Consider the following 15,755-nt stretch of genomic DNA (forward strand, 5'->3'; position numbering starts at 1 on the left):
TTTTAAAACTACGTGTTGGATTGTAACGAAAGTTTGCAAATACAAACAAACGAAATAGAGCAAAAACAAGTTTTGTATGAAACACTTAAATTCGCTGTATTTCTTTTACTATGGTATCTGAAGCTACATAACCTAATTAATAATATATATACCTTATCTTATTATAAGACAAGGTTTCAGAGCAATCTAGCTAGTCGTTTAAAAAATAAGAGCGTAACTACGTTTGTATGAAGAACCGAGCTTGCCGGGGACTTAAGTGCCAGTAGGGTCTATTTTTTAAGCTTATGAATTATTATATATTATTTGCTAGCTTTGAATAGGACCATGGAACTTCTTTAATCCTTATCAGGTCACTTGTCACTTTTTAATTAAAATAAAACCCAAATCTACAGCGTACAACCGCCGCAACTAAAAACTGAAGTTTTGGTTTGGCATCGCTCCAAACGGACGTTTGGTTTATTTTGAGCTGTGGAGACCGCATTTCGTGAGCGTTATAACCTAATAGATTTCATCGGATTCTCGCAAATTGTACTGAATATTGGACAAAGGACCGTATAATTTACGTCTCTAAGTGGACAAAGTGCCGACGAAGTGGATACGAGGTGCTTTAAAATATACGTTTGTGTTTGGTAAACAAAAGTATGAACGTTAGTCCGTTTTAAATGAAGATTGTAGCTTAGATCTTCGACTACTGTGTATTCATAAATATGTCAAATATTGTTTGGTGTTTACTCCTGTGAAAGTGCTACAATAGTTGGATATATCTTCTAAAATGTGCGAGTAAGTTTGTTAGTAAACATGAGTGAATTAGTGACATTTTAAAATTGTCTGCGTTCGGAATTAAAATTATTCGGCACATTAGTTTGCAGTGTCACTGTTCGAAAAGTAGACAGCAAAAAATAGATATAACTAAAACAAACTAAACTTTATTTGTAATTTTAACGTCCTGGGGCTCGTTTTTCAAAAGCTTGTAACTTGTAATACAAGTGGAAGTTTTTTTGACAGCTTTTGCTAGAAAGGGACTTCCACTTGTATTACAAGCTACAAGCTTTTGATAAACGGCCCCTGTAGAGGCAAACATCTGGGGCCCGTTTCTCAAAAGCTTGTAACTTGTAATACAAGCGGATATAGCTTTTTGACAGCTTTTGTTAGAAAGGACTTCCACTTGTATTACAAGTTACAAGCTTTTGAGAAACGGGCCCGTGGACATAGGAAAGAATTTTAGCCCAAGCTAAAACGGAGACCTTTGCCTTCGCTTTCGATTTTTAAACTTGTTTTTCAGGTACCTCAGATTCATTGTTTATCTGTCACTATACGCACTGGTTCTAACAGAAAAATGCAATCACAAGCCGATCTTAGTGCCCGACGAGGTGGAGCCATTGGACAACAACAATTTATTCACCATGACCGTGCAAAACATGGGGAAGGACGTCAACAACCTTTTCAAGCCGGACCAGCGATATGCCAGTAAGTTTTAATGCAGTGTTGCTGTCATGCTGGCACCACACTTCGCCTTATTTGGCAAATTATATTAGTTGCATCTCTTTTCTTTGACATACAAACCAAAAGGGATGCAACACGAATATTTGCCAAATACAGCGAAGTGTGGTGCTGGCATCAAATAAACGTAATGTCTGCACTATTTAAGAATCACTGACGCGCCGCAACTTTAATACAACCGAAATACGCTCTTATTTTAAAACTACATGAAAATAAATATGTGTCTATTTTAATTTTCTTATTTGTGTATGTTTATTGACTGTACCTATAATTGTGGGTATGAAAGTAGGCTTTATAACGTTTTATGCAACACCTACTCTTCTTGACTAAATGATTTGTTACCGCTACCCAAAGGTTGTCTGGAAGAGATCGCTCTTCAGCGATAAGACCGCCTGTTGTCTACCTCTATCATAAATCAATTGATTCTGTAAGCTGTATCTTTTACTGAGGTGTGCCAAGTTTGAGTAAGGGCCAGCTTAAAAACTAACGACTATAACAACATCTTAACACTGATATTAATATTTCAGTAACAATTAAAGCGAGCGACCAGAACCACACGTTCAGCTGGTTCATGATAACCGTCGAGGATCCGGACGTGGACGAGAGTAACTACGCGTTCAGAAGACAACAATACGACGTAGGCACTATGAAGACTATGGACGACGACCATAGTAGTCAGTATAGTGACAAGTGCGCTAATACTGTGGAGAATATAGATAATACTGGCAAGATGGAGGTTTCGGTGAGATTATATTTCGTATTCATATACCACTTTCATGAAAAAATCCACCCTCTTTTCACCCCCTTAAGGGATGGTTTCCGGGATGAAAACTATCCTATGTCCTTCCTCGGAACTCAAAATATCTTCATGGGAAATTTCGTCTACATCGGTTCAGCAGCGTTCAAGCGTGAAGAGGTAACAGACAGACAGACAGATAGACGAGAGTGACTACGTAGTGTCAGTACGGCGACAACTCGACAAGTGTGCTAATACTGTGGAGAATATAGATAATACTGGCAAGATATAGGTTTCGGTGAGTAATATTCGATATAGTCCTATGTATCTTTGGCACACCATAATATGCCAAAGATTAACGTCTTTGTCATCAAGTGTGATAATTTCACGAAACCGGCAGGGCTCTGGTTTCCGGACTTAGCCGAAAAATGTGAACCATTCTACGTGTGCGAAACTTATCATATCATTTGGAATGTACTCATCGAATTACACTCAGTACCATCCTCACCATAAGGGCACACGGGCCCCGTGCCCAGGGCCCCCTTCCTCAGGGAGCCCCGAAGGACAGACAGTAATAGTGAGCAGCCGAGTCTGGTCGGGTCGGATGTTAGTTTAATTCGCTTTCTTTACTTTCCAAAAGGGCCCCAAATTCTTGAGTGCCCAAGGGCCCCAGCATAGTTTAAGACGGCCCTGATTACACATTACACTATAACCCATCTTCGTTGCAGGTCCATTGGCTATCCCCCAGTTCCAGTTCCCCTCTGCCCATTGCGAGCAAAGTGCGCATTCGCGCAATGGTGGCCGAAAACGCAAGGGCGTGGTATGTCGGTCCTAATCTGGACATCGTGTTGACCAAAGACAACGAACGGCCGCTTGACATGCCGCAGTATGATGCCAAAGAGACGTGTAATTTGTGCAGCGAGGCACGGTATGAAGTAAGTTCAATATAATCAAAACATCTTGCATTCCCAGCTGGATGCATGAATGAGTTTATCCTCATGATAAAATAATCGTCACTTTTTAACACCGCGCAATTGAAAGTGACGGACACTGTCTTTATCACGCTGTCGGTTTAGATAATAATAACCATAGATAATAACCATCTTATCCGTTTTGGTCTCAAAGCAAATATATATATATATATATATACAGAACTATAGAATTGACGCATGCATGCGCCCAAAGTTTCCGAAACCGCTGCTCATGCACTGTTACTGCTTGATAATGGAGACCTAGGCTCTCTTAAACATGTCGCGCAAGTGACTAGAAATACGTGATTGAAACCATAAAATTAGTTACATGTAGGAGGGATTATTACTCCCGACAGTTTATTGATTAAATTCGATTATTGAATATTATGTTTATGTTTATTGAATGATTTATTTTTTATTTACAGGTGATTTTCGAAGGCCAATGGTCCAAACTGACGCACCCGCAGCAGTTCCCCACGAACATGGACAAGAACGCATACAGCTACATGGTGGGAGCTTCTCATGACTACGTATTCACACTTTGGGAGCCCGACACTCTTGCCAGCATAGGCCTGCAGGAAGCAGCGGAGAATGCTGACATGAATGTCTTGGAGAAAGAGATTATGAGTAAAGTGAGTCATATGGTTTCCATTGCCGTTTTGATCGGACACCGTCATACCCCACCCCATTTAACAGGTTGTTCGCCTAAGGTACTCGGATTCAACCTGCTCCAGCATTACACACATATGGACTTATGGTCTGAAATAAAGATATATTTAATTTTTTTAATTTTAATTACTTCTGCATCAATGCAGCCGACTGCATTAACACCTCCTATAACCATCTTTGATCTCCATCATGAGATCAGGGGCCCGTTTCTCAAAAGCTTGTAACTTGTAATACAATTGGAAGTCCCTTTCTAACATAAGCTGTCAAAACATCCGCTTGTATTACAAGTTACAAGCATTTGAGAAACGGGCCCCTGGTCGATGTCATTATAATATTGCTGCAGTGTCACCGGTTTTTCATAAATATGACTAAATATGACAAATTTTAAGCTCAACGAATCAAGAAACCGAAAAACGGTTTGCTAAGTTTGCTAAATGGTATATAAGTGCCAATAATGTTCACAACTGAAGGAGAATTAGATATGATAGACATACGTATTCCCTAAAAAGACTCCGTGCTTAAAATTCTATAGGACCTATGCAGTAAAATCCGCTTAAAAAGATTCTGAAAAGATGTAGTCAAAAACGCGCCTCAGGCGTCGTCATAGGCAGAAGGCGTTCTTGAATAATTCGACATACGTTATAAAAAGTTACAGAGACCGCTGTAAAATGACATAGAACACAGGAAATTCTATTAATTGACGTATTAAGCTTAGTTCTACAGTTTCACTTTACCTTCAGGTGGGCTATGGACCAGATAGCACCCGCACGATGATCCGTGGACGCAGAAACGCGCACCCAAACATGTTCAGGCCGTCCCATGCATTGTTTCGAACGGACAGAACGCACCACCTGTTCTCATTGGTCATTGGGATCCAGCCATCACCTGATTGGTTCCTCGGGGTGCACAAGTATGAGCTGTGCACTGACAACGGCTGGCTGGAGTATGAGAAGCTACCGCTGTATCCTTGGGACGCGGGCACTATGGATGGCGTTTCGTATAACGTAAGTATCTGTACTTAAAGAGTGGACATTACTTATATGATGTTGATGAGCATCAGATGTTGATCAAATTTTTCATAAGGCTGGAAATTGGTCGATGGACTTACCCTTAATAGTTCCTGGTGCTTCGCGTATATAGTTTTTTGAATGTTACTCGAATCAAGTTTTTTTTTTAAGAAACAAGAGGTTTCTATACTGTTTATCTTTTTCTCAGCGATCTTGTTTACATACTGACTCATATACTTTTCCCTTTTTAAGTATCATGAAAATAAGTAACATGTCAGCATTTTATACGTTATTCTTTTGTACTCGTATTTACCAAAATAAAACCAGTATCGTGTCTCTTTCGATAAAATGACCGATTTTATTAAATTCAATTTTATTTGTTAATTCGCATCTTTCATTTGTCATGAATTTGCGTAATCCGTTAATTACGACTCGTTGCGATATCTGTACTGTAAATATTTTCCAATTTTAAACGTTGACAGCACTTTAAAACATTTCACTCATTTTAGTTTTAATTTGTACTTGTAGCCTAAACTTGACATGTAGTGATATCGCAGCAATTCTCAATTCAGTTGCTATGCAACATAAAATTATTAAATTTGATCCCTCGAACTTTGAGAGAAGGACATAAATAGGGAATTTCTCAATCGATGGAATAGCGATCTTCATATTTTCCAAGTTTTTCAAGTCAAGCAAATACATTTATTATTAATATTTCTTTTATTTGTCTGGTCTCATAAAGTTAGGTTATTTGTTATTTATAACATCAATATAAAAACACATACAAAAACAACACAAAATACATGTGAACACATTATAAAAAACTAAACGTACTATCCGCGCCGTGTCCAAGATTACCTACCGCCTTCTGCATCTGGCCTTTGATCCAGTCACCTATTAAAGACAATGGTGTTCCGGATCTTTGCAAGGCGTGCACAGAGCCGAAACCAACACCACCCTACACGTCGACGCCCTTTGGACACTTTAATATAATGTAAGGGGTACACCGAGCGGATGCTGCCCTTACCCGTGTACGTACGTACGCAGACAAGGACTATGGAGAAGTAAAAACAATTACTTACTTAAATAAAGATCAAATATCAATAAAAATTGAGCCCATATAGGTCTCACTGCTAGACACATCCCTCCTCTCATGAGCGAGAGGACTTATACCCAAAAAAAATCATAATTTTTTTTCTTGGGTTTCATAACTTTCATATAACATTAAAAATGTCAAAGTGGTTGAGCACACCTTTGACGTTGAGATAAAATAACAAAACTTAGCGTGTTTTATCAACATGTGTAAAAAATAGGGAGGTGACCGTCTTCTAACTAGAGTTTGAATTTTTCCCATACAAACGTTATTTTTCGTAAATCTTTTGGTCAGTCAGTCAGTCTTTAGTAACAAAGTATGCAAATAACCTCAAATGGCACTCCGATAAATCTTAAAGCTTAAAAGACCATTACTTTATTTCAACTTACCCCAAATGAAGATTATCAGTTTTTCTTATGAACGATCTTTCCGAAACAGCCGGTAGATATAAATTCCCGTAATGGTTTCTCCGATTATCTGCGGAAATCGTTCGCAAACTTTACCTCTTCATCATCGAAGATTAGTATAAATTATTTCAGAACTCAGGAACACAGTTTGTATTTGAGATGGCCTTGAAAAACCAACAAATTAGAAGCTTTGTCTTGAGCAGCGGAGATTTTTAAGGCAGTCGAAGACAAGACGATGGAGACCAAAAGGTTGTAGACCGCGAGCCAGGAGCAAATTTCCATGGGCGATAACTCGTATAGTGGTTAACGGTTATGTATGATGAACCCTCGTGGACGTCAGCTGCCGCTCCGTTGGTGGGTTGAAGAATGGCAGCCACCGAACACGTAAAAAAAATTTTTGTCATCGCCTCCCGTGTGATACTTTGTCACATGATAGTTTAGATGCTATTGTGCTACAACCGGCTGACGGTTTTTAAAATTTAAAACTTTATAAATTTAAATAGAATTACTAATATATTATGGAAATCTTTCATACTCTTAAAATTATACTAAATTACATTAAATTAAATCAAATATACAATCATACATCACAATAACAAATTACTCTTACTCTAAACTATACTATCCTAGAAACTAACACTAATAATAACAAGTCACATTTCAGCCGTCCCGAAAATCGTCCCGCAAACCCCCCGATGCAAAGGTGCCCATGACGCTCGCCGCGTTGCCACGTTGAACCGCGATGGACCGCGATAAATTTAAAATAGCATCTAAACTATCATCTGACACTGACACAATATGAATCGGGAGATTCGGAAGGCGATGACTGAAAAAAAAACTGACGGTCTTTCCATCGCGATACAACCGGCTGACTATTTGTTTAATTCATGATAGCACCTAATCTAAACTATTATCTGACAAAGTATCAGCCGGGAGGCGATGACTGACGATATATGCTCCTGGCCCGCGGTTTATTGTAAAAAGTCTTTTAATACTAAGTAAGTAGCTCTGTGAGCTGTAGATCTATACCAATTGCTCCGCCATTTTGAAACTTTCAAAAAACTATCGACAAAAAATTCATTTAAATTTAGTAAATTGTGACTATAATTTGGTAAAGTGTCACTATAATTTCCAAGGAAAGGTAAAAACAAGTGTTGCTAGACGAACAATGTTAAAAATTAATGATATTTTTCTTACAGTCAACCAAGAAGAAAACGAATCCCCAAGAAAAAGTAGGCCGGGTGGCCCTGGGTTCGTTCGACAGGGAATCCCCCTTCTACCAGTTAAACTTGAACGACCTTAAGCCCTTCGGTCATCTGAAGACGAGGCTGTTGGACGTTTACCCTGTCAAAGATTGCGAGGCAGGTAAGACAAGTAGGACATCTAAAAACTGCATTTTCTTCTTTGTAGTTTTCACTTTTTTGCGCCTGTCAAAAATTTTGCTATTAATCGATATGGAAGGTTTGACGGGCAATTTCAATACAAAAGAATATTTTTGAAATGTCATACCTATTACCTATCATTACCAAATCATCATCATCATCATCATGTCAGCCGATAGACGTCCACTGCTGGACATAGGCCTTCCCCAAGGCTCGCCACTCCTACCGATCCTGTGCCGCTCACATCCACCGAATTCCCGCGACCTTCACCAGGTCGTCGCTCCATCTCGTACAAAACCAAATACCTATCATTAATTAATTATGTAGGTACATTGAAAATAGGCAAAAAGCCATACGTCGCCAATTAGGAATAAGTATTTTTAAATCTTTACGCCTTTTTAACATCCTTCCTTCAAAGATAATATGTGTATTTTTCATATTTTTAGATACAACTGACGAAGAACAAGCAGAAAACATGGAAACGAGTGCTCAAGACGAAGAAACGTAAGTTCATTGTTTAGTATCTCTTACATATAGGTACGAATAGACTTCCTAGTCCATTCAACTATAAGTAACTATGTAGTCCACAGGGCTATAGTCTCGCCCTTTCCGTCTAATATAATAATAATTCAGCCTAAATACGTCCCACTGCTGGGCACAGCGGGCTAAGCACCATACCTGTCACTTTCTAACAAGTATGTAAGTGCGAAAGTGACAGGCGATAATAATACAACCATCCTACCACCGCAGGCCTTTCGTGCGCAAGAGGGCTGGGGCTAATAGCAATGAGGATATAATTAGATAGAGCAGTACTGTCATAGTAAATTTTGTAACCGCTGTAAATTCACTGCCATCTATCGACATACTTTAAAACTAAAAATAAAGATTCATAAAAATACGTTAAAATGTATTTAAATATGGATAAATGATTTTTTTATTTGCATTAATTATTTTTATATGATTTTGACCCATGTTCTTCCATTGATGCGTTAAAATTATAAATAACAAACAGAACCGTCAACGCCCTCTATACGAGACTAGGCCAAAACTAGTGGCGCCCTCTGATCGAGAATCAAATTTTCGTGGATTTTTGAGGCACGTTTTTTCCTTAGACTGTATCCATCTATTACGGAGTTATATCTATCTTTGCTAATAGTAAACATAAATGCGATCAAATGCGATGATTTCTACCTATATATATGTTTTGAAGGGTCAAATCTTGTAACCCACTTTCCAACTTCCAATGAACCAGAAAATTTGCATACATATGTAAGTTGGGTGGCAGTGCAATATTATGGTACCATCGAGCTGATCTGATGATGGAGACACGAGGTAGCCATAGAAACTGTGATAAAACAATGCAACGCAACCTAATTGTGTTTGGGGTTTTTAGATTTGTCTCGACGAGTATTAGTTGCCTGTGGAAAGAAAAGCACAGACAGCGATAAAAGCTTGTACCAAAAATTACTTACTTATTATCGTCTATTTCCTTTACAGGGAGGAACCTCAAGTATCTGAGTCTCGTGAAGGCTGCGGCTTTACCGAATGGGAGCCCTGGTCTCAATGCTCACCTGAAGGAGATTGTGGTTCCGGAAGGCAGTTCCGCGTCCGGTACAAGACAACTTGGAACCACAACTATTATAGAAGCCACATGGTACGTACAGGGTTACCTTAGGTTCACGTCTTCATGTATAGCTTTAGGGCTGCTTCGTACAAACGCATTTTATTTTGTATATTAAATTAGGTACCTACATCTTTTCAAAGTTTCAAGTCGATGATTATTGACTTTCCTCTAGTCTATTGTACGCACTGCTTTTTATGTCTACCGTTCTTCATAAATTCTCATCTCATCATCATCATCATCATCATCATGTCAGCCGATAGACGTCCACTGCTGGACATAGGCCTCCCCCAAGGCTCGCCAATTCTCATCTACTCAAAGGTTAACCGGAACAAATCCCTTAAAGGGATAAGTTCGCCTTTGTACTGCCTATTTCTGTGCCATATTTGTGTTCTGTGTTTTGTACAATAAAGAGTTTATACATACTTATACATACATGATTATTTTACTAAGCATTTTGGACATCCACCGTGACAGAAAAGAAACTCATATGCCTGCAAATCTTCAGAAAATCCGCGTTTGGACGGGACAATGGTAGACAATATGTTTTCACCACACCAGCTGGTAAAGGTTCTCTTGATTATTTAAAAACTGATGAGAAAGTTGCGTTTTATCCACATGTGGGGCAAAGTAATTTGATGCTTTTGAGTTGTTTCCTTATGTTGGCTGATAAAATTGACTTTTATATGATTATCTTTAAGATAAATATTTAATAACGTGTATTTTGTTTTGATTTGGTTTGATTTTGTTTGATGTTTTACAGTTAATAATACAGAGCGGTACTGTCATAGTAAATTTTGTAACCCCAGTAAATTCACTGCCATCTGTCGACACACTTTAAAACTAAAAATGAAGATTTATAAAAATACGATAGAATGTATTTAAATATAGATAAATTATTATTTTTATTTGCATTAATTATTTTTATGATTTTGACCCATGTTCTTTCACTGATAAGCGTTAAAATTGTTAAATAACAAACGAAACCGTCAACGCCATCTATACGACTGTAGGCCAAAACTAGTAGCGCCCTCTGAACGAGAATCAAATTTTCTTGATTTTCGAGGCACGTTTTTTCCTTAGACTGTATCTATCTATTACGGAGTTATATCTATCTTTGATAGTATCTTCTGTACTGATAGTTCCGCTACTTGACGCTAGATGTCCACTACGAAAATAATAGTATTTTAGGTAACAAAACTGATGTATGGAGTAAACACTCTATGTCTACTTAATTCTCTTCGGATTTACATTTCAAGTTCATAAGTACACGCGAGTACAAACACTCCGTAAGAATTCTCCGACGGGCGAAGTTTTAATGAAATTAATTGTGTAAGTAATCTATACATGTTTGATGTCTTATAATTAGTTTTTCTTACGTTAGGTTAGGTTAGCAAATATGAAAGTTTTAAGTGGTTTAAAATTTCTCTTTAGGGTTCGGTGACGTACTACCAAAGAGAATATATAGGATAGAGGGTTAATGTCATAATAAATTTTGTAGTCACAGTAAATTTACTGCCATCTATCAACACGATTAGAACTAAAAATAAAAATGTATAGAAATATCAAAAAATATATATATATATGGATAAATGTTTTTTTTTTTGTATTTATTCATCTAAAATAAATGTCATACTAAGAAAAAGTGACCAAGGCCTCCAGTGCCCCAGGCTGTAATCAAACCAGCGTCCTCTACTAGCGCGGCAGGTGTATTTATTAATTTTACATGATTTTGACCCATGTTCTTTCACTGATATGAGTGATATGTGTTAAAATTGTTAAATATCAAACGGGGTTATCCACGCCATCTAGCCGAGAATAGGCATAAAAATACGTTAAAATGTATTTAAAATTTAAATTTTAAATATAGATAAATGATTTTTTTATTTGCATTTTTTATTTTGATTTTGACCCATGTTCTTTCACTGATATGCGTTAAAATTATAAATAACAAACAAAACCGTCAACGCCCTCTATACGAGTACGAGAGTAGGCCAAAACAAGTGGCGCCATCTGATCGAGAATCAAATTTTCGTGATTTTCGAGGCACGTTTTTTCCTTAGACTGTATCCATCTATTACGGAGTTATATCTATCTTTAGGTTTGGTATACATATAATAATCAATATCGATCGCCACGACGCCATCTCTTATATATTTAACAAACTACTTGCAACTTTTAAAGTGTTCCCTTTAACAGTCTGTAGAGAGTGTGGAGGTGGAGCGATTATGTCACGCTTTTTAAAACTGTTCACAGATGGCGCTGTCAATAGCATTACGAAGCCTAAACTAAAATTCTTTCGCTGGCATAATGTTAATGTAGAACTAGATGTTAAATAGCAATGTAATTAATTAAATTACAAATGACAAGGTTCCAGTTCGAGTTGCAATTCAAATCAGTAAACTGGAGAACTGTTGTAACCGCAGTCTCGGTATGAGGTCGGCGACTCGGCGCGGCGCAAACCGGATTGCTGTTGCATTTCGACCGCTGGAGCAATTGCCTCATACGAACCAAAATAAAGCGGGGTACTTCCTGTTTGGTCTAGAATGGTTCGAACATCCATAAAATGGTTTGAATAGTTTTGCTGACTGTACTCAGGGCCGGCCCTACTAGGGGAGAGCAAGTGGAGCGGCTGCTCTAGACGATAAATGGTAGGGGATAGCTAGGTCACTGTCTGTTAGTGTTAGAAAGCTGCAATTTGACATCACCATCATCATTATCATCATAACTTAAGAGCTTTGCTCTTGTCGGTAGAGTAATTGCCAATCCTTTCTTTCCTAAGCCATTCTTTTGATTTGCTCGTACGATGCATTCTCTTTTACTTGGCTCAGATATGTGATTCTAGGCGTTCCACTGCCTCTCCTCTTTTCAATTTTGCCTTCCAGAATGTTTAGGAAAAAGTTGTGGAAAGCTGCAATTTGACATGGGTGTATAAAATCAATCACGCCGACAAAGTGGTAAAATAACTACTATAATTATTTTATGGGTAAAAATCGTAAATACCTATACGTAAAGATCTTTTGCTTGAACCCTATGGTGTGGTAATTGGATAGGTCGTTTAAAACGATAAGGTCTTGAAGAAGCATTTTTTTATAAACTAAATATTTTAGGCCAGTAATCACTCCAACAGGAAAAAAATGCCAAAAAGCTTCAACCAAGGGCGCCATAAACCAATCTCGCTCTACGTTGAACAAGTGCTCGGGCCGGCGCTATACTACTTAGAGTTAAACCAAGAATTCTGCAGAGATTTTGACAGCACACGCAGTGAAGGCTGTGTAGCTGGGCTTGCACATGATTGGCGCGAGAGTATCTCGCCGCGACATAGGCCTCCCGTCCCCCTTTAATTCATACAGCCGGGCTAGCACATGATTGGCGCGAGAGTATATCGCCGCGACATAGACTACCCGTCCCCCTTTAATTCATACAGTTAGTAAAAGACGGGTAGTCTATCTCGCGGCGAGATACTGTCGCGCCAATCATGTGCTCGGCCTACAGTTAGTAAAAGACGAGGAGTCTATCTCGCGGCGAGATAGTGTCGCGTCAATCATGTGCTTGGCCTACTGGTATTATTTTAAACGTCAGACTTCTATGAAATTATGACGTATAAATAACACTGTCACTGCGTGTGCTATCAAAATCTCTGCACTTTTCTTGGTCTAACTACCTAAGCTTCTTGCGCGAGATATCAGTCGGTGAAAATGATGACTGATACTACTTTTTTTTTGTTTCATTAGGAGTTTAGAGAGTCCTTTATGTCCCGAAGGGACATCCCGGGGGAAGTATACTATTATGTATCTGATAGGTGCCTTACTCATAATACAGTTCTGTTGATACTCCTAGGTCCTTACTTATTTAAGTTACTGGTTCTGTGAAGCAAACCCTCGCTCGTCAATAATAGCAGCACTGACAACTTTCCAACCACACTAAAAATGACACATGTCTATACGACTCTCATAGTGTGTTAGGACCTTTTGAATTCACTTATGAGTTTTGCCGTTCAACTTCCTTTAAATTATCCGCGTTATTTTGAGTTCGCGTCTAGTTTTAGTGGTAAAACTTCGGATGAAATGTATTGAGAGATGGCTGTGTATGAAGCTAGCTCGAACAACATTTATATTGTTTAGGTACCTACTTTACTTCCTTTTAGTGCCCAATCAATCAATCATTTTTATTTCGTCATCACAGGTGTAAATACATTGGTACAGGTGATAGGGTGTTTTTCATGCAGCGGCTATGATGTACCTTTTCGGTTATGTAACATATATGTTAAAAACTGATTTTTTTTATATAAATAACCTTAACATAATATCTACCAATCCGCATTTACTTGCGTGGACTTTTTGGCTGTAGCCTAACCCTTCAAATAGGTAACACTCATTGCCAAAATCAGTCCATATATCTATATTTTTTTGATATTGTTATTCATTTTTACCTTTAGTTTTAATCATGTGTCGAAAGATGGCAGTAAAACTGTGACTACAAAATTTACTATGACAATAACCCTCTATACAGTATTCTCTTTGGTATAGGTAACAGCTATCAGCCTATTCTAAGACTTGAGATGAATAAAGGAAATAATAAATATAATTGATGTAGGGCTGAATATAAAAAAACACGTTCGGTGCCACCGTGGTCTAGGTGACATCCCGAGTGCGCAAAACGTTCAAGTTATTAAAAAAGACAAAGTTCTAGTAGTTCGACAAACTCGCGCGTTATAGAAGATGTTGAAGTCAACTTTAGCCAGTCTTCTCCCAGATCACGGGGACAACGCCGTCCTCGAAACGTCGGAGGTAAATTTGAAACTTAGTTTACGCGATTAAGTCCCGTCGTTGTGAATAATATTGAGTAAGAATCGTGAAAGTTTAAATCTCAGTTTTCTTTTTTGCAGAACCATGGATCTGATCGTGAAGAGAAGTGTATAGTGGACCCAAAACAAATGGACACGGAGTACCAGTCTTGCTATGTTGATTGTTATTAAAACAACGGAGTACAGTGTACCTATAGTTGGTCAAGCAACTCTTGTCAGTAAATAAAACAAAAAACTAATACCATAGAGTAACTTATACTAGAGCGGTACTGTCATAGTAAATTTTGTAACCCCAGTAAATTCACTGCCATCTATCGACATACTTTAAAACTAAAAATGAAGATTTATAAAAATACGTTAAAATGTATTTAAATAATGATAAATGATTTTTTTGTTTGCATTAATTATTTTTATATGATTTTGACCCATGTTCTTTCACTGATATGTCTTAAAATTATAAATAACAAACGAAACTATCAACGCCCTCTATACGAGAGTAGGCCGAAACTAGTGGCGCCATCTGATCGAGAATCAAATTTTCTTGATTTTCGAGGCACGTTTTTTCCTTAGACAGTATCCATCTATTACGGAGTTATATCTATCTTTGCTAATACTCATCCTTTTCTTTTGGGTGCTAGTACTAGTGTAAGACAAAGATAGTATGATTCTCTCTTTCTATGTTTGAAATGAGACAGTCCTTTGACAAACTATACGTAACGTAAAATGGCATTTTTAATATAGGTACTTGTTTTCAGTGAAAGTAATACAATGAAAATAAACTATGTACTGTAGTTTCCTTTTTGTGACCCGTTATTAATTCTATTTAAGTATATTTGGGTAACTTTGAAGGAAAATACACTAAAAAAGTGGCAGACAATTTCGAAAAGGGGCTCTTATTGAAATGGTTTTCGAAATTTCCCAATTAGGTACGAGTATACGTATTCGTTTACTTTGCTACCGAGGTGGTAAGTAGTAGTAGAGGTCAGTATATCAATATTAACAATGCGTTCGGGGTGTTGATGGGGCTGCCTCGTGTCTGTAGCGCATCGGGGATGTTCGCGGCGGCGCGCGTGGACTGTTTCTATACTACAATGCGTGCGCGCGCGGCATCCCTGGTGCGCCGGGTGCGCGGCAGTCCCAACAGCATCCTGCGAATGATAGCGGACAGGGTTGACTGTCCCTACTTGTCACACTGCGAGGGATTGCATTCTCCCGTCAGTGTTATTTTGTTTTAAATTTAAGTCCTACCTACTTCCTTCCCTCCCTACCTACTTCCTGCCTACTTCCTTCTCCCTTAGTCTGTATCTACTAACCCCTTAGTTATGTAAGTGTTACTAATAAAATGTGTCTTGGTTACATGAAATAACTGCATTGAATTGAATTAAGTACTAAAAAAGACCAGAGGCGTCGATTTTTACTGGCATAATCCCAGAAGAGATAACTTAGGAAATACCTAGTAGGTAGGTGTCTGTTAGTAGTGTAGGTGGCTTGGCTAGGTAGGACATGGTAGGACCTAAAATCTGCATAAAGCGCGTCACAGACGGAGCGATAATATATACGTA

At 38.2% G+C, this 15,755-nt stretch overlaps 1 protein-coding gene across 1 annotated transcript; it reads left to right on the top strand.

The window, feature by feature from the left end:
- Positions 1 to 426: 426 nt before the first annotated feature.
- On the top strand, positions 427 to 14,364 carry LOC134748206 (spondin-2-like). Its single transcript, XM_063682923.1, has 10 exons — positions 427 to 780; positions 1,283 to 1,467; positions 2,028 to 2,242; positions 2,965 to 3,171; positions 3,633 to 3,839; positions 4,617 to 4,880; positions 7,583 to 7,748; positions 8,212 to 8,269; positions 9,263 to 9,419; positions 14,275 to 14,364. Exons 1-10 carry the CDS (start codon positions 773 to 775, stop codon positions 14,362 to 14,364), a joined length of 1,557 nt encoding a protein of 518 aa, XP_063538993.1. The 5' UTR covers positions 427 to 772.
- The last annotated feature ends 1,391 nt before the right edge of the window (positions 14,365 to 15,755 follow it).

The sequence above is a fragment of the Cydia strobilella genome, chromosome 1 (assembly GCF_947568885.1).
Source record: "Cydia strobilella chromosome 1, ilCydStro3.1, whole genome shotgun sequence".
Classification (NCBI taxonomy): domain Eukaryota; kingdom Metazoa; phylum Arthropoda; class Insecta; order Lepidoptera; family Tortricidae; genus Cydia; species Cydia strobilella.

Coding starts and splice junctions, on each gene's coding strand:
- LOC134748206 (XM_063682923.1), top strand. Junction 2,243..2,964: donor CTGGCAAGATGGAGGTTTCG/GTGAGATTATAT, acceptor TCTTCGTTGCAG/GTCCATTGGCTATCCCCCAG. Junction 4,881..7,582: donor TGGATGGCGTTTCGTATAAC/GTAAGTATCTGT, acceptor TTTTTCTTACAG/TCAACCAAGAAGAAAACGAA.